The sequence below is a fragment of the Phyllostomus hastatus genome, unplaced genomic scaffold (assembly GCF_019186645.2).
Source record: "Phyllostomus hastatus isolate PE091 unplaced genomic scaffold, TTU_PhHast_1.1 phas_contig_173, whole genome shotgun sequence".
NCBI lineage: Eukaryota > Metazoa > Chordata > Mammalia > Chiroptera > Phyllostomidae > Phyllostomus > Phyllostomus hastatus.
In genome coordinates, this window is record NW_025333668.1 from 845,860 (window position 1) to 871,770 (window position 25,911).

General features: G+C 39.5%; 1 protein-coding gene across 1 annotated transcript in view; it reads right to left on the reverse strand.

The window, feature by feature from the left end:
• The window catches only part of GRIN2A (glutamate ionotropic receptor NMDA type subunit 2A), a 386,027-nt gene that overhangs the window by 23,637 nt on the left and 336,479 nt on the right, over positions 1-25,911 (reverse strand). The window contains exon 11 of the mRNA XM_045833744.1: positions 16,519-16,706. Within this exon, the coding sequence (XP_045689700.1) occupies positions 16,519-16,706 (188 nt within the window). The remainder of the gene's footprint in view (positions 1-16,518; positions 16,707-25,911) is intronic.

Here is a 25,911-nt window from a genome sequence, read left to right on the forward strand (position 1 = left end):
ACACCTGACCCTAGGCAGTGATGGTATGGAAAGAAATAGTGTGTGATTTGGAGAAGATGAGTTCAATGTTCTGTTTCATTTCCAGTCAAGAAAATTAATGTTTTTTGGATCTTCAAAGACATCATTTGGTTTTGCCTTACTCCCCCACACTTTCATTCACTCACTCACTCATTCATTCTTTCATTCATTTTTTAAAAAGAACATTTCTGAAGCACTTAGCACATGGTCAGCATCTCTGTGTTTGCATACAGAGGTGGGTAACACAGTCTTTGGCCCCTATGAGCTCATAGTCCTGTGGGAAAGACTGCCCTATAAACCAGTAATTATGGCAAAATGAGATGACTGAATTGGCATAGGGCTAGAGGGAGGAAAAAACATGGGATGTTTTGTGATTTTGGAGAAGTAAAAGCAATCAAAGGGTGGGGGGGCTGAAGAGTAGGAACCCATTGCAAAGGACTCAGCTTTCCTGCTAAGGCATTTGGGGTATCCTGGGAATAGTGAGACCATTGGATAAGACCAGCTATATGCTTGGTGGACCCAAGATTCTTCAACTATTGTCCCTGGAAACCCAGTGTCTCCTCACATATAGTATAAGGAATGCTGTTACAGGTGGGTGAGGGATGGAAAATTTGAACAATGCTGCTATAGTGTGGAGAAAGGTCACCAGGAAATTCTATCACAGTAACAAAACTGATCCTGGTCTCAAAGGCAGGCAGAATGTACAGACTAAACTCTCCTTCTCCCAGGATATGTAATGATTGGGAGAAACTCACATGCAAAAAAGTGTTGACAAAGCAAAATATAACCAGAGACATTGAAATTAAGAACTAACAGTAACCAGAGGGGAGGTGGGAGGGGATAATGGGGGGAAATGGGGAAGGGTTTTCAAGAACATATACAAAGGACACATAGACAAAACCAAAGAAGAGTAGGGTCAAGGGTGGGGAGTGGGGATGGCTGAGTGGGGGGGACTAGTGGGGAGAAAATTAAGACAACTGTACTTGAACAACAATTAAAATTTTTTTGAAATATAACAAAAAGTGCTGACAAATATCCACTGTAAATTGTTATCAATATCACCAAAACCATACCAATTTACTTTGGATATACCAACTGCATGGTATCATGCTGAAAACTTGGCAATAGCTATATCTGGGTACAGCTAAGAGGTTTCCATCTCTAAGATGTTTTCCCTGAATGCATAGGGATATTGATAAGAGACCACAGTTTCTCCTGTCAGGTGATATTGCGATATCTCGTCAATAGAAAACCTGTCACACTTGAGTATAATTGTCAATTTCTTCTACGTTCTCCCTGTTTGGAGGTAAGTTTATTCAGGGTGGGGAATTTTGTCTTACTCTTTCTGTATCCCTGGTCCCTTGCACAGGTCTTGGTCATAGTCGGTGGGTCCATAGAGGTGTGTTTACTGTAGATGACACAAGGCTTCCCTTCTTGATTAGCTGGTGATTCACTGATCTGAGGATCAGCAAGAACCCAAGAGAGGAAGTAATTTGTAAAGCACAGATAAAAGGGCCCAAAATAGACTCTGGAACCTGGAAATCAAGGCGGACTCTGGGGGCAAGCAAGTTCTAATCAAAGTCCAACCAACAGAGTCCAGTGGTTCCCTACAGGAAACCAACTTCCATCCACAGACAAAGACATCAACATGACATTGCTGCTGGTCCCTTCAGGGTTTGCTGTGAACACAAGAGGGGGACTGACCCGATTTCAATCCTTTTTCATGTCTTGCTCAGAGATTTGATACTCTTGAGTTTCTCAGAAGCCCGAATGGAATTGGAAATGGCAAAGGAAGAACTTTCTTTGTAGAAAATCTAGGGCACCATCATTGACTGGCTCGTGTTCTCAGTGAGGCCAGATTTGGCCACTGTGAGATCTGAATGGCAGCCCTGGGAGTGAGGACAGCCTGGGGTCTGCAGGGTTGAGGCCAAGTCGTCTTCTTGCCCAGTTGCCCTGGAAGGAAGCTGCTGGTCAGATCTTGGATTTAGTATGTGGCCTTGAAACAGAGTAAGGTCGGTCACCATCTTATCAATGACCTTGGGGGCTTAGCTTCATTAATTTGAAACTCTTGAGTCTAAGACAGGTGATCTTGGATCTGGAATTAATAGCATTTAGAACCTAGGATCTCTGTATCCATAATCTCTGAGGGTCACTGAAAAACTTGCTGGAGAGAAAAAAAATACCTTTGCTGTGGAGTGGGAGCTGGGAAGAGGAAGAGTACAAGATTCTGAACACAAATAGAGAAAATTTAGAAGATAAGTCTCCCTTATTTATATGTCAGAATATTCCATTTCTGTATAATGCTGAGAAGTCATAAAACCAAAAATAAAAATAGGCTTAAATATATCCAGTTAGATTCTGAGACAGGCTGTCTTTAGCATAAATGTTCCACCTTCCAGTTGAGGTCTCTGCTCTGTGGATGGAGCTCGTGTACCATAGAATTCATTGTGGGTTGTCTCCATCTGGCTGGGATTTCATCAGCCACATAATCAACCATGCAAGTTGGAGTTGGGAAATGCACACAGGTCCCCAACCTGTGTCTCTTAAAGAAGAAAAGGGGAAAATTGGAGAGACAGCTGGGCAACTCTGTCAAACGTCAAACAATGTACATAATGACAATTTTCCATTAGAGGGTAGAATTGGCAAGAAATAATTCTCTGGAGTAAGACTCCAGAAAAATTTCAAGAAGTCCAGGAAATTCTATGCTTAACAAGCACTTCTGGAGTCTGCTTAACCAATTTGTCTCACACACATAGAAATGGTCAAGTTGGTATGCCTTAAAAGGCATATGCATTTGTAGGTGTAAATGAATTCATAGTAACTTTCTGACACTGCACATTTTTCCAATCAGTAGTGCTCAAATTTCTGTGACTCATTGTATAAGAGTGTGAGGACTTTTTAATATCACAAAGAAATCCTTGTGTTTTAAAAGGTTGCAGCCATAAGAGAAGAAAAAACAAAAAGGATAGCAGTAATTCCACATTCATGCCAAAAAATATCTTCTTTCTTTCAGTAACTAAATGACATCACTGCTTTTCAGTTCTGTTTTTATTAAAGTGTTGTGAATAAGCTTCCTGAGACTATAAAATCCTTAAGCAAAGGGTGCACATCCATTGTCCATTTTATCTACATTCCCCACTGCCTAGGATAGTGTGAGCTTAATGAGCACTCAAGACTTAGCTGTGGCATGAAGGAGAAAGAGAAGAAAGCAGAAAGGAAAGAAAAGGGGAGAGAAAGAAAGGAAGAAGAAAAGGAGAAGAAAGAAGAACAGAAAGAGAAAAATGGGGGTGGTGGTTCTTTTCTGGCTTCCTGCCCCTATATCCTAGGTCAGAAGTACTGGATGGTGGTGGGACCATAGGCAGGGATGAGTGGGAGGGTGTATGGAGGTAGGAAAGTGGTTATATTCAGATTCCAGTTCAGGTGAGAGATCACAGCCCCTTTGTAATGGAGCAACAGACACTATTGACCTCTTGCTCCATTCTATTAATGATGCAGCTGAGGTCAAGTTAGAGGAGCCAAGGTCATAAATTAAGGAAGCTAGGGAAGGAATCTGAATCTCTAAATTATATTGGCTATGATTTTACAACCCTCAACCACACAGCCACCAAGGAACACACCTAGAGTTCAGTTATGCAAGCCTGCTTTACCTCTCTCCTAAAAGGTAGAAACAGGGTACTCAGAAATTAGAGGAACCACATGCTCTGCTGGTGGGAATGTAAATTCACTGTACTTCTGAAAACTGTTTGGGAGTATTGACGGAAGTGGAATATATGCACACTCTATGACCCAGCAATTTCATTCCTAGGTATAGTCCCAAACAACTAAGTGCCCACATACACCAAAAAAAGTGCAAGGATATTCAAAGCAGACAAAAATGAAAAATAACACAAATGTCTATAAATAGCAAATGCACAAATACATAAATTATAGTGTATTCATACAATGGAATGCCATGCAGTAACAAAATAATAATGAGCTATAGTTAATTAATTCATTAATATGGATTAATGACATAAAAGATACAAATGAGTATATATTGTATAATTCCACCATTTCTCTGAAGTTCCAAAGGAGGAAAAGCCTGTCCATGATGATGGAGGACAGAGTGGTGGTAGCATGTTGGAGGAGGTGTTGGCTGATATTAGTCATGAGGGAGCTTTCTGAGATGGTGGTCATGTTCTAGATCTTGATCTGGGTGGTAGTTACACAGTGGTATAAAATTAATTGCACATTGAGATTTGTGCAACATAGTGAATGCATATGATAGTTTATAGAAGGCAAAAAAAAGAATGAGTGGCCTAGTAAAAACGTCAGGTGTTTTACCATTTTGGGAGTCAAGAGAGGAAACAATGAGGAAGGCGGACAGACATAGTCTCTCTAAACAGGGAAAGAAACACTTTTTTATGTGAACTTTTTACAAAGAAAAAAGTCTTATAGGAGAAAAAGGTGTGAACTATGTTAAATTCATCTGTATTGTTGGAATTATTTTAAAATAAATTTTTAAAATATATTTTTTACTTTTATAATTGAAGCCAGAGGTCAGCAATCTGTTTTCAAAGGGCTAATTAGCAATTTTTTTCAGAGACCATATGGTCTCTGTCACGATGGCTCACCTCTGCCCCTGCAGTACAAACGCTGCCACAGGCACACACAGGGCGTGAGTGACGTCTGTGTTCCAACAGGATGTCAGTCACAAAAACTGGCAATGGGCCCCTGGGGGCCACACATAGTGGAATCCTTATTTAAGCAATCAAAGAAGGAAACAAAAGGGTTTTTAAGAAAACTATGTATATGAACAAGAATAAATTCCATTTTAAGGGGATCCTTACCATTGTTTTTATCTACAATATTTAGGTGTTCCCTTATCATTCCAGTTGGTGAGGTTGGTGCCATTACAATCCCCAACTGAAAGAGGAGGAAACTGGCCCTTAAAAAGGGTAACTTTCTCTAGGTGGAGCAGGTAAACATCACTTCTTATGTTTGAACCCAAAGCCTTTGTTCTTAGCTGCACCCCATGCTGCGACACTTGTGACACTTGCAATACGTGTGAAATATTACAATAGAAATTTAACAAATTACTAAGAAATATAAAATGTTCATTAAAAGTTATATGTAAAGTAGTTAAATGTTGGAAAACAGATGAAAAAGAAAACTCAGATTTTTTTTCTCCATTCACTAGTATTCTCAAGCATTCAAATTAAGGCAACCCCAAGATAGCACATTGTGCCTTCTATAATAGCAAAAACCATCCCCCAAAACAAAACAAAAAGCCCCCACAATATTCAGTGCTGCAACATTGTTTTAAACTTGGTACCTTGACTCATTATTAATAGTACATTTAGATGGCAACAATCAATTTGGGCATCATAAATCAAGACTCCTAGAGATAGTTATAGCATTTGCCTTTCCAAATCTATAGTAAGAATTTGTTAAAAATAGACAAGTAAAAAAAAAAAGCATGCAGATGTTCCTTCCATCATTATCTACATGAGGCAAAAAATAAAATGTTTAACATTAAGAAAATAAAGTAATGAAATATGGTTTGATAATGATTATGACATTTTATGCAAAAATTAAAAGTAATTATGAGGACCAGATTATGTAACATGAAAAAATGTTTAAAATATACTGGTAAGTGAAACAGTGGAATATAAAAGAGTACATGACTAATAATTATTTAAATAAATGTGTTTGCAAGTAACAAGGACCAGAGGGGAATATATATTAAAAATAATTATGTTAAGGCAGTAGATTGGGGTGCTTCTATATGTATATTAGATTGTTTTGCCAAATCAAAGTGACTAAAAAATGTAGACTGAAAGGGATTTGGGGTCTCTGTATCCAACCTGTAAGTACTATATGAAGTTCTATGACATCAGTGTTTGACTTACCAGCAAGTCATTCATTATGCCTTATTTCAACTTTGATGGTTCTCTTGACATTTGACTTTCCCTGGTTTGAGCCATTCACTGCTCATGAGGCACAGTTTGACACTGTGACCTTGCTCTAATCCTGGTGCCAGATGGATAACAAACAGTGCAACTGTGGGTCTCTAGGGGCATCCTGGGAAATTCACTGTGGACTTAAAGGAAGAGTCAATGGCTGTCTGGGATATTTATGTATTTTATCTGTTTCTTAAGTACTGTTCCATTATTATTCCAAGTATGTCTCTAGTTATAATTAGGAGGGAGATAAACAAGTCTAATTTTTGTGGTACCATCTGGTCACAGGCCAATGGAGAAGCAGTTAAGCCCTTTATTGCTAAGCTTTGCTTAAGACTGACACTCCCTTTTTTGAAAACATTTCATTTCCAATGAGTAGTTTTCCCTGAACTTAGTTTCCAGGTTATATATAGGAGGTGACAGTTGCTGAGGCATCAAAATGGTAATTAATAACCCCCTTTGGGTTTATATCATCAAAGCTGCTATTCTGTATAAATGAGATGTGTGTGCATGTAAAAAATCGGACTCAGTCAACCTATCCCCAGTAATGACCTCTAGCCACACTTCTCAGTGGTTTTAAATGGATCCACATCACAGGCGTAAGGGATCAGGAAAGTTATTGTATCTAAGTATGGTTTCATATTCAATTTCATCAATAAAGCACTGGCTCATTGTCTCCAAATGTGGGTCTCTCAGTCTTGCCTGCTTTATTTTAACACTGGTATTACATGAAAATGAAATCTTTGGGAACAAACACTTTCATGCCTATTTTGTTTCTTTCTGAATGAGGAAGTTTAGCATTAAAGTCTATTTGATTACTTCTGCCATTCATGCTCCACCCCTATGTCTCCTATGTTCCTTACCGTTTGCACATGAACACTTCCAAGTTCCACACCTTTATTCCTCAGGTTTCACAAATGCCAAGGTCTCTGGATATGGAAAGCCAGTTAGGAGCCAGAGAGAAGGAGGATGAATAAAATACAGGGCAAACATCCAATTCATGGATCCCAAGTGAGTGGGTGATCTGTTGGCCAGGGGCATATGTATCCAGTAACTGCCAATCAGAGAATGAGATGCTTCTAAATGCTAAATATTGTTATCCTAAAGAGCGGTTCTTAAATTTTATTTTACATTTAAGAGAGGATGTGAAAGTGCCCCTGGGGAGTAAAGCTTCAGAATCTGCATTTTCCACAGGTTCCCTAAGTGAGTAAGTCTGGTGCACAGAGAAGTGACACAGGATCTTCATAAATAACATAACTCTTAAGGGCAATAGAACAAGGAGTCTTCAGTCATTTTTACACACCACTGCCTTGAGCTTTGAAGTTGCTCAGTTATTCTTTGTTGAATGTATGTCTACAGGGAGAATGAATGAATGAGCAAATGGGTGAATAAATTGGGGTCTTGTCAATGGCACTTGGTCTTTGCCAAATCATTAGAAAGTTCATGGTTTGCAGATAAGCCTAGCTCAGCCCAAACTATGATTTCTGCCTTTGAAGTTTCAATTTGATTAAAGCATGTTTAGCAAGAAACAATAACTTTCTGAAATGCCAGAGATTATGCAGCTCTGAGGAGCTCTGTGGGGAACAAGCAATTTGGGCAACAAAATCGGGTCTCTGTGAACCTGGAGAAGCTGTTCTGCAAGTCTGTATTGGGGCCAAACATCTGATTCCTCTTAATTACATTCTGTCCTTGTTTCATTCCTTCTCATCTCTTGCTTCTGGGTCCTGAGTTTTCCCCTAACAGCCAGGGTTGAATGATCTCAAAAATTAGGCTGAGCCTGTTCCCACAGTGCCAGGGCCTGGGGCATGGACAAGATTCCTTCTCCACAGAAAAAAGTGTAGGTCACTTTCTCTCCCACTCTCAATGTCTGTCACCAAGTTATTTTGCCCAGCATCATCTGCAGGAGACCAATGCTGTTTCATCAGTGAAAGAGGAAGGAACACTTATTCTGGACTCGGACTGATCTTTTAAATCACAGCTTTGTCTCTTTCCAGATAAGAAAACCTGCCTTAGGAGATGCCTATGAGGGTTACAGAAGATAAAGAAGCAACATTGCATAATGGTTAAAGGAAGGCCCTGGCACCTGCTTGCCACTTACTAGTTTGGACACCTTACTTAACGTACCTGTACCCCAGTTTCCTCATCTGTAAACAGGGATAAATAATCGTAACTAATGCTATTTCATCATTTTGAGAACTGAATGAAATTAATACATTTAAGGACTGAGATTATGTTGTGACCCATGGTTATCCCTCCATAAGCATTACCTATTGTTATAAATGTCTATAAAAATAACAATGATAATGGTAACTGTTGAACGACTTCCATTTATAGAATGGAACACTGTCTTTTCCCCTTAAAGGGGAAGAGATTCTCAGTACCTCCTTTCCCCAGAAACCCCTGTCCTTATTTTGGCATTTATCTCTAAATGGTTGCAGTGGGGTGTTGCTGAGTCATCTGAGGACATAGGCACCTATGTCACGAAGAAATGCTGGCAGGGGAGCCAAAGGGAGATAGATTAGACATCTCCGAGTCAGGAGTGAGTCAGCCGGTAGTCTGTGCCTTGCTCCATCATGGAGCCAAGATGGGCCAGTGGGTCTTCAGTTTCGTCTGCAATGGTGCTAAGTGTTCAGCTGAGCAAATACAGCCTGCCCCACAGATGCTCAGGTTGAATACTGCTTGACTAGTCACCTAGCACACGTCTCTCTCTGACCTCCCTTCCCTACTCCTTCCTCTCTTCATCTCTCCTTTTTCTCTATCACTCACTCTTTCCCCCTTTCTTGGCTTTTCACTGTTTTTATTTCTTTATAATTTTCTACTCCTCTTCATTTACTTTCTTCCCTTCTATTTCTTTCCCTCATGTATCTGTCCCTTTTTAGTTCCCCATACTTCTCTCTCCTTTATTCTTCCTCTTGTCATCTTAATTTTTTCCTTTTCCCTTAGGAGAACTGGACAACCTACAATTTTAAGTCTTCCCTCCTTGTCTTTCTCTAGACAGTCCAAGACCAGGAGTTAATGATCTCAAAAGTATCACACTTTTTCTAGAAAGGACCAGATAGTAAATATTTGGAGTTTTGCAGGTCATATGATTTTTGTTACAACTCAACTCTGCTGTTGTAGTGTGAAAGCCTCCACAGAAAATACCAGAGTGAATGGATGTGGCTGTTTTTCAATAAAACTTTATTTTCAAGAATGGACAATGGCTGGATTTGGGCCATGGCCACAGTTTTGGCCATAGTTTGCCACTCCCTGTGGAAAATACTCTTTCTCTTGTTTACCAACTTGACCAAAACTCAGTAATAATTTATGATCTGCTCCAGTCCTAAAACCCAGAAAAAATATCATCTTGCTGATTATATCCATTCCAGAGGGTTTGTTAAAAAGAATAAGTAAAACAGGGGTATTTGACTACAATTGTATGCAGATTAGACAGTGGAGGAATCTGTCTTCTGTCTTACAGTAATAGGGGCTCAGAGGCTTGAGAAGTCTGTCAGATTGGATAGTGATTACCTTGTGCTTTTCCCTCCCTAAAGATATCTAATCTCCTTCCTAATGAAAACAGCATCTCCCTCATCAGAAAAGATATTTAATTGATGATATAAGACCTACAAAAGTATATCTGTAATGGCATTAAATCTGTTCATTCATTTATTCATTCATTCATTTAACAAACTTTACTTGAGCACCTACTGGGTGCTAGGCTCAGTAGTGAGACCTGAGGGGAGAGAGAGGCAACATGAATGGGCATGGGCATGATAGTGTCTGCCTTCAAAAGACTTATAATGCAGTGCACTGCCGTAAGCCAGAGCACACAGACAGGGCAGCAATGAGTAGGTATCTATTATATGCCAAGCACTGGGCTAGTTTCTTTGTTCGTTCTCACACTTACTCCTTAAACAGCTCTCATTTAAAGATGAGGAAACTGGAACTCAGAAATTCATTTGCCCAAAGTTATACAGCTAGGAAGTTATAGAACCTTCTATCTTAACCCTTCATTTGCTTTGCTAAATGCCACAAGAATGCTATAAGTATGGAGCTAAAGGAGTTTATAGTTCATAAGGGCATCTAGTTGAGAGCTGTGGACTTTAAGGAGGTCTTTATGGAGTGGCATATAAGCTGAAGGATGGGCCAAACATCAAATCAAACAATGGGGTTAGGAGAAGAGGGAAAAAAGATTCTTTTATCAATTCCATTGATAAAAGAACTGAATTTTTTAAAGATGGTGGAACTGCAGGTGCTGTAGAAAACTGAATGGGGAAAGTATTTAGGAGTGGGCTGGCCTTCAGCAATTTCTGCAATGCACACTGCCATACTATTTCTAAGCCCGCCCTAAAAAGATGGGCTACAAAGGCTGCTCACAAATGTATCGATCCTCAGAGCAGAGGCATTGGTGGTCATCATGACCCAAGCTGAGGGGCTGTCTAGCTCTCCCAGAGAATCAGATGTCAGTCCAAAGATATTAAGCTGGGAAGCTGGACAAGGCCAATGCTAAGGATATTAGCAACCCATCCAGTGGCTCAGAGTAATTTATGAGAATCCTAATTAGATACACAGAGAACTTCTATAATCACACAAACACTCTGTACCCTGGCTGGCAGCATGGGGTCCCATGCCATCTAAAGCCATCCTGCATGCTTCATTGGAGGAGTAGCCAACACATAAAGAAACCAGGAATATTAACATTGACTCACTGGGAAGTAGGGAGCAGGCCTCTCCATGGACTCTGCTCTAGCGCTCCCCCACTCCAAGATCTGTGAGCATCTTTATCCTGGAGTGGTGATTTTCAAAGCTCTAGAGTCAAATGCAGCAAGGTTCTGAATTAATACAAGAGCAGAGTGTGTGGTCCCTTCCAATTTGTTATCAATCTGGACAAGACTGCTTGCAAACTTGTAGAACAAAAGGGATAAAGGGAATGGATAGGTACCCAATGTACCTATCAACTGAAGTGATATATATGGTATATATAATATCATGATATGGTGTATATGTAATATCGTATAATATAATATATGGTATATATAATGATATATATATATAGCATACATCAACTATTTCATACACATCTATCTCATATGCCCCAGTATGAGATAACTAGGGTCACTAGCTAGTTTTAAAACTGGGAGAGGCCCCACAAAATGGGTTGAGTTGGTCACCTACTTAACAAAATATTAATATAAGAGATACATGTGTCATATCTTTCAAGTGTTTCATATGTGATATCTATCACATATAACTAAATATGATGTAAAGTACAATGGGGTATACCATATAAATAATTTATAAAAATATATGGTGATTGAATATATTTAATTTTATTTGTTCAGTGAATTCAGGCTAGTAATGTCTCAGACATGGACAAGTAATGTATTTCTGAGTTTAAAAATAAACTGAAACCATGAAAATTGAGCAAAGTACAAAATGGAAGACTAAATGTTTGTCCATGCTTAAGCATATTACTTGTAACTAAGGTGATCTGGCCACTGGCATAGTTTAATGGAACGGTGATCAGAACTGGAGTTACATAAACATAGTTCAGTTTTACAATCTACACAGAATGTCCGCAGACCAGCAGCATCAGCATCACCTGGCAGCTTGTCAGAAGTGCAGAATCCCAGGCTCTCTTTCCCAAACCTGCTGACATAATAATCCCCAGGTGATTCCTGTTCAAGTTTGAGAAGCTCTGCTGTAGCTCACTTAACTTAACTGAGTCTCACTTTCCTGGTCTGCAAAATGGAGATAATAAGGATCAACTCCAGAATGTTATATGGAGTTACTAAAATTGTTTGTGATATGCTTGGCACAGAGCTGGACCATTGAGTGTGAGCTCAAAACAATCATTTCCTCCCTTTTTATCAGCACTACTTGCTTTTGAATAGTATTATTACACAATCTGTTCTCAATATCTTTTTTTTTTTGCTTGTATACTTCAAAAGGGCTTTAAGCTCTCTGATCTTTCTTCCTTCTCTCTCTTCAAATCTAAGTCACATAAAAAGTTACAAAATCCATGAGATTGGTGGGACCTATGAGATCTCCTGTTCAACCTCCCCTTTGAAGACAGAAATGCCATTTTTAGGCCTGATTTACTCATTATTTATGTTATCATTCAAGTGTTATCTTTCAGGTGCCAGAGAGATATCAGGTACTCAATAGATACTTGCTGGTTGCTGGATGAGTTAATGAATGAAGCTCTATTAATTCTGGCCCATTCTCTTCTTTGTCTACACCTCACTACATCCTCATGACTTTTTCAGTCCTTTCATTTCTTCATCTTAAAAAAACTAGTTTATCTCATATTTCACCTTGACTACTTTCTAACCTACCCCAGACACCTAAGAATATATATATACACACACGTCTGTATTACTTCATGTACATAAGTTATTATAAATATGTTCAGCCCTGCCTGGTGTGGCTCAGTTGGTTGGAGCATTGCCCCATAAACTGGAAGTTTGTAGGTTTGATCTCTGGTCAGGATACATGCCTAGGTTGCAGATTTTGTCACTAGTTGGGTCCATGCAGGAGGCAACTCATCAATATTTCTCTCTCACATTGATACTTTTCTCCCTCCCTTCCCCTCTCTCTAAAACTGGTAAGCATGTGCTCAGGTAAGGATTAAAAAATGTTCATATTTTGGGATTAGATATTTTAACCCACCAAATGGACTGTAAGTTCCTGGAAGGAAAAAGGAAAAAGACTGTGACATTCCTTTCTTGGAACATCAGTTCCTAGGAAGGTATATTTCTCAGTAAATGTTGGATATTCATGATCAAAGCTGAAAAGCACCTATGAGTGTTGTTACTTAAAACTACTGAGAGCAAAGATCCCCATGATGCACTCTACTGTTTCAGAAAGGATACAATGATTTTATAGAAAAATGAAGGCAAGATCGTATTGGGATCCTGTGTATCTCTTCAGGCAGATCGGTGGCCCTTTTCCTAGGGAGATGCCTAGCAGGCTTCATGTAAGAGGTTACCCAAATAACCAAACACTCCACTCAAACATTGCACTTATACAGCTCATTAAGAAAAATTTTTATACTTTTGACACTCATTACACTCATAATCGTCCACTGAAGTTACTCTATAACAAGAGATAAACACTCTATTCTAGAGGATGAATAATAATTAGGTACTGCTCAGCACTATGCTCTTTACAGGTCTAATTTTAGAGCATAATTAATCCTGCTGAAACTGCATAAGATAAGTGAAATATTTATGCAGCTGTGTTAATGCATGTATTTACTCCTAGAGAGACATTCAGAATTGGACATGGCTTTCCATGAAGATTATGTTAAGATGCCCTCTGGAGCAACGTCATTTTCTCTCCAATGTCTTTGCCTCCAGATGGTCTCTAAAGATGAAGCTGAGAAGACACATTTCCCAAGCCCGACAGTCTGACCAGGAAAGCAATGAGCCAGAACATATTTATAAGAATTTAGATGCTCTGCTAGTACAAGAAACATGCCTCTGGCCTATCTAAATGCCTTTACTTTTTATTTTTTGTTTGCCAAAAAGAGGACATTTTCTGTTTTTTTCTGTGATACTGACTTGACTATGTTATCACCAATACAACACTAACTAAGGTATGTTAAACACGGAAGGAGTTGTGGATGGACAGTGATAATGATGATGATGAGGAAGAGGAGGAAGATGATGATGATGATGATGGTAGTGATGATGGCGATTATGGTAATGACAATGATGATGGTGATGATAATGGTGTTGGTGATGCTGATTATGGTGGTAGCAGTGATAATGATGGCAATGATAATGATGATGGTGATAGTAGTGGTGCTGGTGGTGATGATGTTGGTGGTGATATGTTAGCTAAGCTCTTTACATGCATCCTCACATTTCATCATTACACCAACTTTATCAGGTAAATATTTTTATACTCATTCACAGATGGGGCTAAGAAAATCACCTCCTTCACAGAATTATTTATAAATAGGACAATAGATTTGGTTTACATATACACTAAATTACTCCTTTCTAAAGGGTCTACAAATCTCAAATGTCTAATTAGCCAACTTCAAAAGATGCTTTAGAGAATTAAATGTAACAAGAGTCTTACATAATTGACCCCCTTCTAGAATAAGGTCCCTTAAATAGAGGCTTTGCCCCCTGACTAGGTAGGAGGCTTCCAAGCCCTCTGAGCTTCAGTTTTCTCCTCTGTGCAATGAGTGTAAACAATTCTTCACTTCATAAGGTTGTTATGAATATTAAATTAAAGAACACATGTAATGTATCCAGTATGATAATTGGCATATTCTATTACCTAAATATGTGCCTGTTTCATAACAGATTCTGCATGAGTGACAGCAATAGTAAGTAGGAGTAGAGTTAGAATTCATTATTTGACAGCTATCCATCATATTTAAAGTTTCCTGTCAAATGAAACACATCCCAACACTGATCATTCATCCATGTGCATATTTATTCATGAAATTCTTCATTGACCAGTTATCCATTATGTTCAGTATTTTGTGATGTTTACTACTGGAAATAAGATTCTTGTTTACTGAGTAGTTTGCCCCATGTAGAGTTGCTTAGGCAACCACTGTGGTAGATGGGACAATTAACCCCAATTTTTCAACTCTCTCTGTGTCCACACCCCTTGTCATATAACTCCAAAACTCCTCTCCTAAAAGGTTGAGTGTACTTTTGATTCCTTGACCTCGGGTTTGGTCATCTGATTTGCTTTAGGCAGAAGGGAGTCAACAGACATGAATGTGATGAAGCAGAGACTTGAAATGTGCATGGGCAGTAAGGTGTTCTTTTTTGTGACTCTGACTTAGACAAGAAAAGAGCCTCTCTTAGATAGCTGCTAATCTTCTCTTAGGTAGCCTGAGACCCAGAATAAAACATGGAGCAGAGACCACATAGCTTGCAAAGGGAGTAGAGTCACCATAACCATCATAGCCTGAGGCAGAGCTTTGACACCCAACCTGCACTCCCATGAGCAAAATAAATGCTTATTGTTGTATGCCTCTAATATTTCACAATTATAGCTGGCCAGCATAGCCACAAAGCACTATTTCACAGTGGAGAACATGGCTCATGATCTGAGGAAGGTACAAACAAATATCCTATAAGGAATTTAAAAATCAGATGTTATTATTTGGGAGTTAAATATAAAACACATTTATATTTCTTGGTAGGACTGTGAGAATCTAGGGTTCAATTCTGAAAGAAGAAAGAGGAGGAGAAACTGTAAGGAATTATGTACTTGGTTCAAATTCACATCAACCCTACATACTAACCTCTGCCCTTTTCAATGTATCTGGCCACAGTAGTCACCAGATTTTCCTCTTGTAGCTGTAGACAGGCATAGCATATTTTATAGCCACTCTGACTGTAGCCACCACTCATTCCTGAATACTGCTTCTGCCTATGTCTTGAGTGTCTGTACCCTACTCACACTTACTCAAATTTTCAGTGTTAACCTGCCATCTCTGCAGGCCTTGTTTTTCCTATCTCAGGGCTGTCAATTCAGAGTAAAATGAACCTGCCATCTCAGCCACAATAGGACTCTAAAAACAATGTCATTGAACGGGCTGTGGTGAGATCACCAATGAGGAGAAAGAGAAGGACAGACAGAAGGAAACATTGCTGGAGATAAAATTGACCCAATTAGCTCTGCAGTTTCATGGATGCCATAATCCCATTAGACTATGATCCCCTTGATAGTGGAAACTTTTTTTTTGCATGATATTAAGTCAAAAAGTAGACTGTACTTAAAAATCCATGAAATTTTTGCTCCCTATACCTTTTCTATAACTTGCTCCTCCTTCATGCTTCATGGGATAATAACAGGAGCTATTGTGTTAGCACAATATAGTCCCACATTTTATTCATTCATGATATGTCCAGGAAAGAGTCCTTGACCCAAAATGTGCCAAGAATTCTTCATCTGGAATTTGGAATTTAGAATAGACTAGACATGGGTACTTAATGTAAACTGGTTATGTAATGTCATCACTCTAGAGCAGAGTTTCACAGCTACAGTACTACTAACATTTGGGATCAGATAATTCTGTGTTTTGAGATATGGGGCATGGCTATCCTGGGCTTGTTAAGATACTTGCCAGCATCCCTCATCCTTGGCCTCTACCCTCTAGATGCCAGTAACAAACATACAATAAAAAATGTCTCCAGACATAGCCACGTGCCCCATTGGGCACAAAATCCTCCCCCGTCTTGAAAACCACTTCTGCAGAGAGAGGACCTATGAATTAATGCCACTGTGGCTCCCAGACTACCCTGGTTGCTGTTTTTCCTTTAAATCTACTTGCTCAACCCTTTCCAAAATTCACTGAGATGGACACTTCTGCATCCTTAAAATGGATTCCTTTAAAAAATGGATTCCTCTAAATGTAGCTATCTAACTGGCTCCATTAGAAAAAACCCAAAGAATCATGGTTTCATATGATAGGCACTCAGTAAATAATTTTTAGTGTTCAAGTTCATCACACAAAGATCTATTGGAAAGCCAATGAAGAAACAGAAAGTATAAGGGTCTCGAGTCCCCCAAAGCAGGGGGTCACCCAAGGTCTTACCATCACCCACAAACTGGAGGAGGGCCAGATCTATCTGCCTCTTCCAAGGGGAGCCCTTCTGGAGGGCAATTCCATAACCAGTGGTGGCAAAGATGTACCCACTCCCGATGGTCACCAGCTTGCAGCCTTCATCCCGCCCAGCCTTGTAATTCAAGACTGCTGCATCGTAGATGAAAGCATCCAGTTTCCTGCAATGACAAGAAATGAAGGAGTCACAGGAATGGTGGGATACTGTCTTGGGGCCCAATTCCCAAAGCCTGATACCACATCACACACTTTTCATGCTGGAGATGGTGACTCATGTCCAGTCCATCCTCTCATCATAAAGGGATCTATTTTTAATGAGGAGATAAAAGCCAGAACCTTTTCTCTCCAAGTTACAAGAGGCAGCTAAATAAAGACATGAGAATCCTTATGCCCAAGTGAGTAAACAGTTGAGTTTGCTGGTTTGTGAAGTGTTGCCTTTAGCACTCCCAACAGTGGAGAACAGCGGCCTATTTAGAACAGTTGCATCAGAACAAAGTGAACTATTAAGGGGCAGGAGGGTTTGGTGGTAGCAGGCAGGAAGGGGAGAGGGACTAAATAAAAACAAGGTTTCTTCTTCCCAAGAGAAACATGCTTACTGTGTATTTATATTATAAAAATGATTACATAATAGTTTCTAGAACCCCAAATAATATAGAAAATATCAAGAATATAATTAAAATTAAGATTGTCCATAATTCCATAATTCAGAGGCAACCTCTGTTAGCGTATTGGTGAATAACCTTCCAAATGTATGCATGTGCACATATAGAGTCACAAACATATACACACATCTTTTAAAACAGGGATTAGTAACTTTCCTGTAAAGGTAAGATAATACATAGTTTAGGCTTTGTGGGCTAGATGGTCTTTATTGAAACTACTCAACTCTCCTGTTGTAACATGTTATGGCCTGAATTATGTTCCTCTCCCCAAAATTCATATGTTGAAGTCCTAACCTTCAGCACCTCATAATATGATCCTATTTAAAGATAGGGTCATTGCAGGTGTTACTAGTTAAGATGAAGTCATACTGGAGTAGGGTGGGTACCATAAGGACAGGTGTCCTTATGAAAAAGGGGAAATTTGGCCACAGACACACAGGAGAACACCATGTGAGGGTTGGAGTGATGCTGCCATAAGCCTAGGAATCACCAGAGGCCAGGAGAGAGGCTGGAACAGACCCCTCCCTAGAGCCTTCAGAGGGAGCACGGCCCTGTCAACACCTGGATCTCAGACTCCCAGGCTCCAGGACTATGAGACAAATAATCTTGTTGTTTAACCCTCTCAGTTTGTGGTACATCTTATGGGAGCCCTAGGGACTAACACACAGCATGGAAGCGGCCGTAGATAATATATAAATGAATGAACTCAGCTCTGTTCTAGTAAAAGGCTATTTACAACAACAGATTGGCCCATGGGCCATTGGCTGCCAACCTTTGTTTTAACCCCCTAAATATGATTATACCATGCAAACTATTTCACAAATTGCTTTTCTTTCTCATTTCACACCACACATAGTGAACATGTTTCATATCAATACACATAGTACTTTTTCAGATACATTTATTTTTATTGAAGTATAACTTATATATAATAAAGTGTTAGATAAAATTTGACATATGTACACATCCTTGAAATCACCATGCAGATCAAGGTATAGAACATTTTCATTGTCCTAGAAGTTCTGCTTGCCCCTCCCATTCAGCATCCTCCAAAAGGTGAGCACCATGTAACCCCCTCAATGTCATTCCTGTGCCTCACTCATTACCTAGATTCCTTTTAGCAAGTGTGCATATTGTTTCCAATTTTTAAAGTTATTTAACAAGGCTGGAATTATCACCCTTGAATATGGGGATGAATACTCAATTCTAAAGTAGGTAGGAAAGTGAAATCGGAAATCACTCAACTTCCTGGCACTTTCTCAACTTTACTTCCTTTCTTTCTTTAACAAGAAAACATAAAACAATAAAGCAAAGAACAATTAAAGTGGCAGGGAGTGAATATAAATGCTGCATCCTTTCAGAGACAGCTGCTGAGGACTCCCTGGGGGAACAGGACTGTTTGGAAGGTTTACAGCTGCATTCTACATTTTAACTTTTTGTTTCTATAATGGTTAGAGATGGGGCAAGACTACAAGGTAGTCTCACCAATAGAAAGATCCTGAAGCTTTTATCCAAGGCTGCAGGATTTGTTTTATACTCTGAGAGTACTCAAAGGGGATCAGATCATCCAAACAGAAATGGAAGAAAATGGCATTATCAATGGTGATGGTGAACCAGCAGTGACAAACCAAGGAAAAAAAGCCTTTCTGCACAGTGAGCAATACTGAGACCTGTGGATATAAGGGATGGGGAGTTTTAAGAGATTAGTTTGTGTGTGGTGGTTGTAGGGGGCATGACTGGAGCAATGGACCAGCAGGTAGAAGAGAGCTGAGTTCTAGTCCAGATTCAGATCATGGTGTATCCTTAGGAAAGTCACTTCCTTCTTTGGTATGGTCAGTGGTCCTGCTGAGAAACTCACCAAGCTTTGGCATCTTATAATGCTGCAAGCTAATAGTCACCTTTTGGCACTCTTTATAGGGAAGTTGAGGCTCTGGATAACATGTGTTTTCTGAAGACTTCAGGCCATGGGCCGCATCTGTCCTCTTGATTGAAGTGGGCTGTTTTGCAACATCCCTACTTCACATATGAAAGTTACCACAGAGACCTGGAGAACCTGGGTTATTTTAAAAATTTATAAGCCTCCTCAACTCTCTTCTCTCAATTCCTCAAAAAATAAACATAAATAATAAACATATGTGTGCACAGGTGCATTCAAGTGTTAAGAACATATGTTGGTATTCATGGGGTGAAGCTTTTCCCCATGTTTTTAACTCTCCACATGCTGTTGCATTTCTGGGATGGCAATCTAATACTGTATCTGGCAACCACAAGAGATGTGTCCAACAGTGGTTTAAAACATTAAGCACAGATATCAGCAATCATTGCTATATTTCATGATGAATCTTTTTTCAATAGAAAGGAAAATATTCCCATTGTTAAAAAGAAAAATTAAAAATTGCTGACATCTTCACAAGTGGGCTTCGTGGCCAAAGTGTTTGAGCAAGCAGTGGATGATATCTGACCTTTGTGGGATGCTGGGAATAAAGGGAGGTTAAATAAATAAAATGTGTGCAATGACTGGCACATAGCAAATGCTCAAGAAACACGGATGCATCCAATCGAATTCAGACTTTACAGCAAAGGGGTTCACAACTCTTTTGCATTCTATGTGACAAATCCAGTCCTAAATATTTTATATCTGTTATTTCATGTCAGTTATTCCTTCATACTATGCATAGATTTATACACTACTGCCATCCCCATTGTGAACTGGGAACCTAAGTCACAGAGAGGTAAAGTGACTCTACACGACCACCCAGCTTGTAAGTGTCAGATCAGCATTTGGACTTAACACAGTCTTATACCAAAGGCCACAGAATAACCATTGCCACTATGTGATCCATAAGACTTGTGAAGTAAACTAAGGCAGCTCTATTACTTATGAAATTTGGACTGGGGGTTACAGCTATAAATCAAGATCAATGGTATGAAAAAGAAAGCAAGGATGAGACCAGAATAGAATTTTAAAAGATTTTAGTGGGTTGTTCATGTGTCCCTTTTCCAGCAGATGCATAGTTGTATAAGGTCTGCGGTTACCCCACAGAAAACATTTCTGGTCCATTCATTCAGGAGATGTTTAGATGTAGATGGCCATAGTTCCTTGTTGAAGCTAAAAGTAAGGATGAAGAAAAGACCATCTGAAAATGAAGCCCAGTTTAGACCAATAGCACTTGGGGATTGGAGTTGTGATTGCTGGAGGTGAAGGGATATATTAGGCTGCCACATGGTAATTGGAGGCTCTGGGTTTGCAACATCACAGAGATGAAAGGCTGGCACTGAGGGAAAGAGGCCCTCAGAACTTAGAGCAGTCAGCTGGAAGCATGAGGGCTCACAGGTAAGGAACCCAGTATGATTCTCTGCTCTGTATTTTCTTCTCCTGCTTTTCAAGAGGAAATCATCTTTGTTCCCACCTTCCCAGCTCCTGCTGAGGCCACATGGCTGTTACTGGCTAAGTGCTTCTCCTACTGGGCAGAGGAGGCTCAAAGATCAAGATCAGAGACCTATGATGGGGATAGAGCCCCTACCCAGCCCAATTCTGCTCCCTACAGAAGGCTGATCATTTCTCCAAACATTTGTGACAAATGAAACAACACCTGGGCTCCCCAGTGTGAGGGCTGAAACAGAACTGGAGCCTGAAATGAATGCTGTGTGGGTTTTGTGACATACCCATGGCCCTGCCCAGCATCACTAAGGCTGTGTGGTGCTGTCACTTCTCCCTGTCACTGGCAGTCCTCAAGAAAAGCAAATGATTAAAAATGGCAGTAATTCAGAATGAGAGGGGGGAAATAAGACAACCTTTCAGCAAATGTGCAACAAAGCAAACTAAGGAAGACTGTCACATGTACCCTGTGCCACTTTAACCTAGTGTCTTCTTGCCCAATTTTTAACAGCTTTGAAGAGCAGCTACAGCTTGCTGGAGTGTGTAGATCTGATCATGTTACTTCAGTCAGTCTTTCTTACACCTGCACGATGGCCTGAAAGTTCACTCTAGCCCCAAGACTACTTGTGTGCAAATCCGATTCCCCCAACATAAAGGAAGACCATGATCTTTTGAGAATGGGAACTGGTATTGTCAAGTGGCTTGATATTTCCTAATCAAAAGTTTCTGATTTTAGCTCTTCATCTCCTTATACATGTTTTCAGATGCTCTCTGGGGGTCTCAGCATATTTAAAGCCTAATTATATAGTTAAAGTTAATTATTCATTCATTAGCATCCAAGAAGCCTTTAACAAGACATTGACTTGTTCTGATGAATTAATGAAAGCTCCATGTATGTGTGTATGTGTTGGAGGTCTAAAGTGCTACTGAAAATTAAACATCTCTCTGATGATAACTGAATGTCATTTTTTTTAGGTCACATCAAAGCTTTTCTAGGTAGAGAAATATATCACCCAGCAATTTAGGCCAGTCAGCATGTCTAGACCACTGTGGAACCGTGGGTGGGGCTCAGAGCCACCTCTGTTGGCTCTATGAATGAGACCTAGTTCTGAGACCTTTTGCAGTTTCAACTTGCTCATCTGCGAGATGGCGAAATAGTAGCTCTCACAGGGCTAGCTCTTGGACAGATGAAAATGGAAATGAAGGTATTCTGTAAATTGCAGATTTGGATGCAAATCCAGGAGATCATTGAGGCCTTCAGTGAAGATCAGTGGGGATTTCATTAGGCAGAAAAGCAATAGTGATGTAGAGCATCATCAAGCACCCAGACACAGGGCTATTTGTGGAGGAAGGGCGTTGGTTGGCCTGAGAAGCGGTACCACTGAGGCATGACAACTTTTGCAAGTGCCGGCTTAGGCAAGAGACATTCAAATGCACAGAAACTAAAACTACAATCAGCACAGGATAATCTAAAACTGGCTTTAGGAAAGTGGCTTAGATTCACATTTTGACTCTAAGTTTATGAATACAAAGTTTAATGCATTTTGAATAAGGAGGCATTTTTCAGAGCAAAATCCATTAAGCTAATTTAATTCCTAGATTGATGTCTTACATAGCATAGTTAAATTGTTTCCATTTTCTTTTGGAAACTATTTTCACTGCAATCAATTCTTTAGTGTTTAAATTATAAGGCTTTGATTCATTGATTGGCATTTGAACCATAACAAATTCTACTGATTTATAACTTTTGCTATTTTGACTTTTCTTTTGTGATTATTATTTTCATCAAGTCCTATGCTCCTGGATCAAAACTGTACAGAGATCCAAAATTGCCAAGAAGATTTGAGTCATTTATGGATTTTTAGTCAATAACAAATTTTGTCCTGTGTGCTTTTAGCTGTTGTGAGTTTAATTTGTGTTAATTACTTCTACCAGTAATAGTCACTGTGAATTGGGTAAAAAAAACCAAACTAATGGCTAATATTTATTTTTTAACTGAGAAAATTCTGAGCAATTTTTTAAGACAGAGAGAGAGATATGCATAGGCAGAGGGAGGAAACAAGCTGGGGAGAGAGAGAGGGAGAGAATGATACAGATAGAGGCAGGCACTGAGTAAAACAGAAAGACAGTGAGAAAGAAAGAGAAATAAAAGGAAAAGAACAAGAAAGAGATGAGGAAAAGAGATAGTAATACTCAGAGAGGGAGAGAATAAGAAGGAGATGAACTTATAGGGAGAGAAACAAAGAGGGAGGGAGAGGGGGGAGAAAGAGGAGAGAGCGAGAGAGAAAGAGAGGAAGAGCGCAAACACTAGAGATTGGGTGCACACACTTTGCCTATTGACTAATAACCTGAAAAACAGGGAAGAGTTAAATGATACAACAAACCCTGCTTTGTTTCTGTTCAACTTAATATTAGACCCAAACTAACCATGTCCAAAAAGTTGATAGATCATGTAATGCACTCTTTTAATTTTTCAGACAAGGAAACTGAGGCCCAGGGATCTCTGTCCAAGGCATCCCACAGTCAGTGATCCCAGAACAGTCTGCTGCTTGCTACAGCAATGTGTTTGGGTGTCCATGCAGAGCTTTCAAAATCCAAAGGCAAGTCCTCAGGTGAGATGTGGGGTCAAAGGAGCAAGATATGGGATGGTGGGCAAATCTGTATACTCCTCTAAGCCTTGATTTCCTCATGTGACTAGAAGGAAAACAATCTCTCCACATGGTTGTCCACCAGTTGAAGGAATTTGCTATAAATTTGTTAGAATTTGCTATAAATTTGCTTGGTGAATTTTAAAGCATTATGCAAATGCTATTATTTCCTCGCACTATAACTCATATTCTGTCATAGGAAAAATATTGATCTCTTCTGTAATATAAGTATTTTATAAAGTTCCTTAGAATACACTCTTCAAGGATTTGGGATAAGAGCTGACCATTTACTGCAAATTTCAAGGTGCATAGTATATAATAAAAAATGCTCAAACCTGTTTTCTTTGTGCAGACTTTTCTTAAATGTTTACTATGGGTCACACACTGTGCTCTTTGCCTGCATATTGCATTTAATCCATACAATGGACTCCTACATGGAGGAACCAAAATTAGCATCATTTTATAAAAGAGAAAACTGGAGTTTAAGAGGTTAATTAACTTGCCCAAGGTCATACAGCTGGACATTAACAGAGAGGAAATTTGAATCTAGGATGCTTAGCTTTTAAGCTTCACATTATCCTGGTAGTGATAAATGATGCTGCTGAACCTGTCACACACCAGGACAACAGGACAGGGAATCCCATAGGCCAGAAAACATGAAAATGAAAGAGATGTTAGGTGAATATGATAAGTATTCAAAGTCATGAAAGGCAAAAACCTACATTCAAGATTGTTCTATCCAGCAAAGCTTCACTTAGAATGGAAGGGTGGATAAAGTGCTTCCCAGATAAGGTCAACTTAAAGGAGCTCATCATCACCAAGCCCTTATTATAGAAAATATTAAAGGGATTTATCTAAGGAAAAGATAAAAAAATATGAACAGTAAAATGACAGCAAACTCACAACTATCAACAACCGAACCTAAAAAAAATAAAAACAAAACAAACTAAACAAACAATTAGAACAGGAACAGATTCACAGAAATAGAGATCAGCTGGAGGGTTATCAATGGGGAGGGAGGGGGGGATAATGGAAAACGTACAGGGAATAAGAAGCATAAATGGTAGGTACAAAATAGACAGGGGAAGATTAAGAATAGTATAGGAAATGGAGAAGCCAAAGAACTTGTATGTATGACCCATGGACATGAACTAAGTTGGGGGAATGATGGTGGGGGGGTACAGGGTGGAAGGGAATAAAGGGGAGAAAAAATGAGACAACTATAATGGCATAATGAATAAAATATATTAAAAATAAGATGGTGGAAAAAGAATCAATGTCTGACAAAACCCCTACTATGTGTCAGATATAATGCCAGGTACTTTTCCTAAGTCAAGTCACTCTCTTCTCAAAAGAGTTCCAGAAGGCTGGCTCAGAGAGGTTATTTAATTTGCCAAAGGTCACACAGTAGTTATCAGAGCCAGTGTAGGAAGCCAGGCATTTCTGACTCCAAAGTTCATGTTCTGCACCAGAAAGACACTCAGAAAATAAGTCAATCAATCAATCAATTGGTTAAGACTAAAGTTTTCAAGACAGTATAAATACTTGAACTCAGAAAATCTACTTTTTGTGGTCATTTCTGCAGAACTACTCATGAAAGTGCACAGAGGACTCATCTAGATTTTTAACACAACCACCTGACTAATATTCCCCAGAGGGAAATGGTTAAATAGATTGTGATGCATGCATACCATGGAATTGTTCCAGCAGCTGGAGAAAATGAAGAAAAAGACACCTACAGATATGGAAGGCTCTTTAAAAGGTATGATTAATTGAAAACCAAACTGTGACATAATGCATAGTTTAACAGCATCCCACAGAATGAAATTTTATAATTATGTGTAGACATATAAATATATGCAAATGCCTAACAAAGGTGTCAGAGAAATGGTGTGAAATCAAACAGAGAGCAGTGCTTACCTTGTGGTGGGGTGGTCTGAGATTGGAACATGGTCATGAAGATGCCTATATATTTGTATTTTTTATAATGAGAATTATATTTTTAATGAGAAGTAATATAGCCCTGTGGTTAAGGGCACAGATGCTAGAACCAGTTAAAATCCCAGCTCTGAAGCTGACCAGCTGTTGCTCAGACAAGTGCCTTAACCTCTCTGCATGACAGTTTCTCTGTGTATACAATGGAGCTGTTGGGTATCCCAACTTCAAGGGTCCACTGTGAAAATTAAATGAAGAATTACAGGTAAAGTGTTTGTAACAGTGCCTGGCACAGAGTGAGGTCCACCAAACAACTGAGATTAAGAGGCTGGGAAGGAGAAGGCACAGAAATCTAGCCAGCACAATAATCACATCACTTGATGGTGGAAGTTCACGCATGAGAGCCCGTGTTGCATACCTGTGCACTGAGCATCAGTTGGATATGGTGTCACTCCCAGAAGCACCCACTCAGTAGAGCAGTAAGCGCTGAGAGCTCGCCCTGCACCCATACACCAGAGGAAAGCTCACTCTGTGCTGAGGTAAGACACCTGTCAGAAGATGGTGTTGGGAAAACTACACTGTAACCCAGGTGACTGTTGTGGGTTGAGGTGTCCCCTGAGCACCTCAGAACATGACCTTATTTAGAAATTGGGTCTTTGAATGTTTAACAGTTAAGGATCTCAAAACAAAATCCTTAGAAGGGCCCTAAATCCAATGACTTAGAAGAAGAATCTTTTATAAG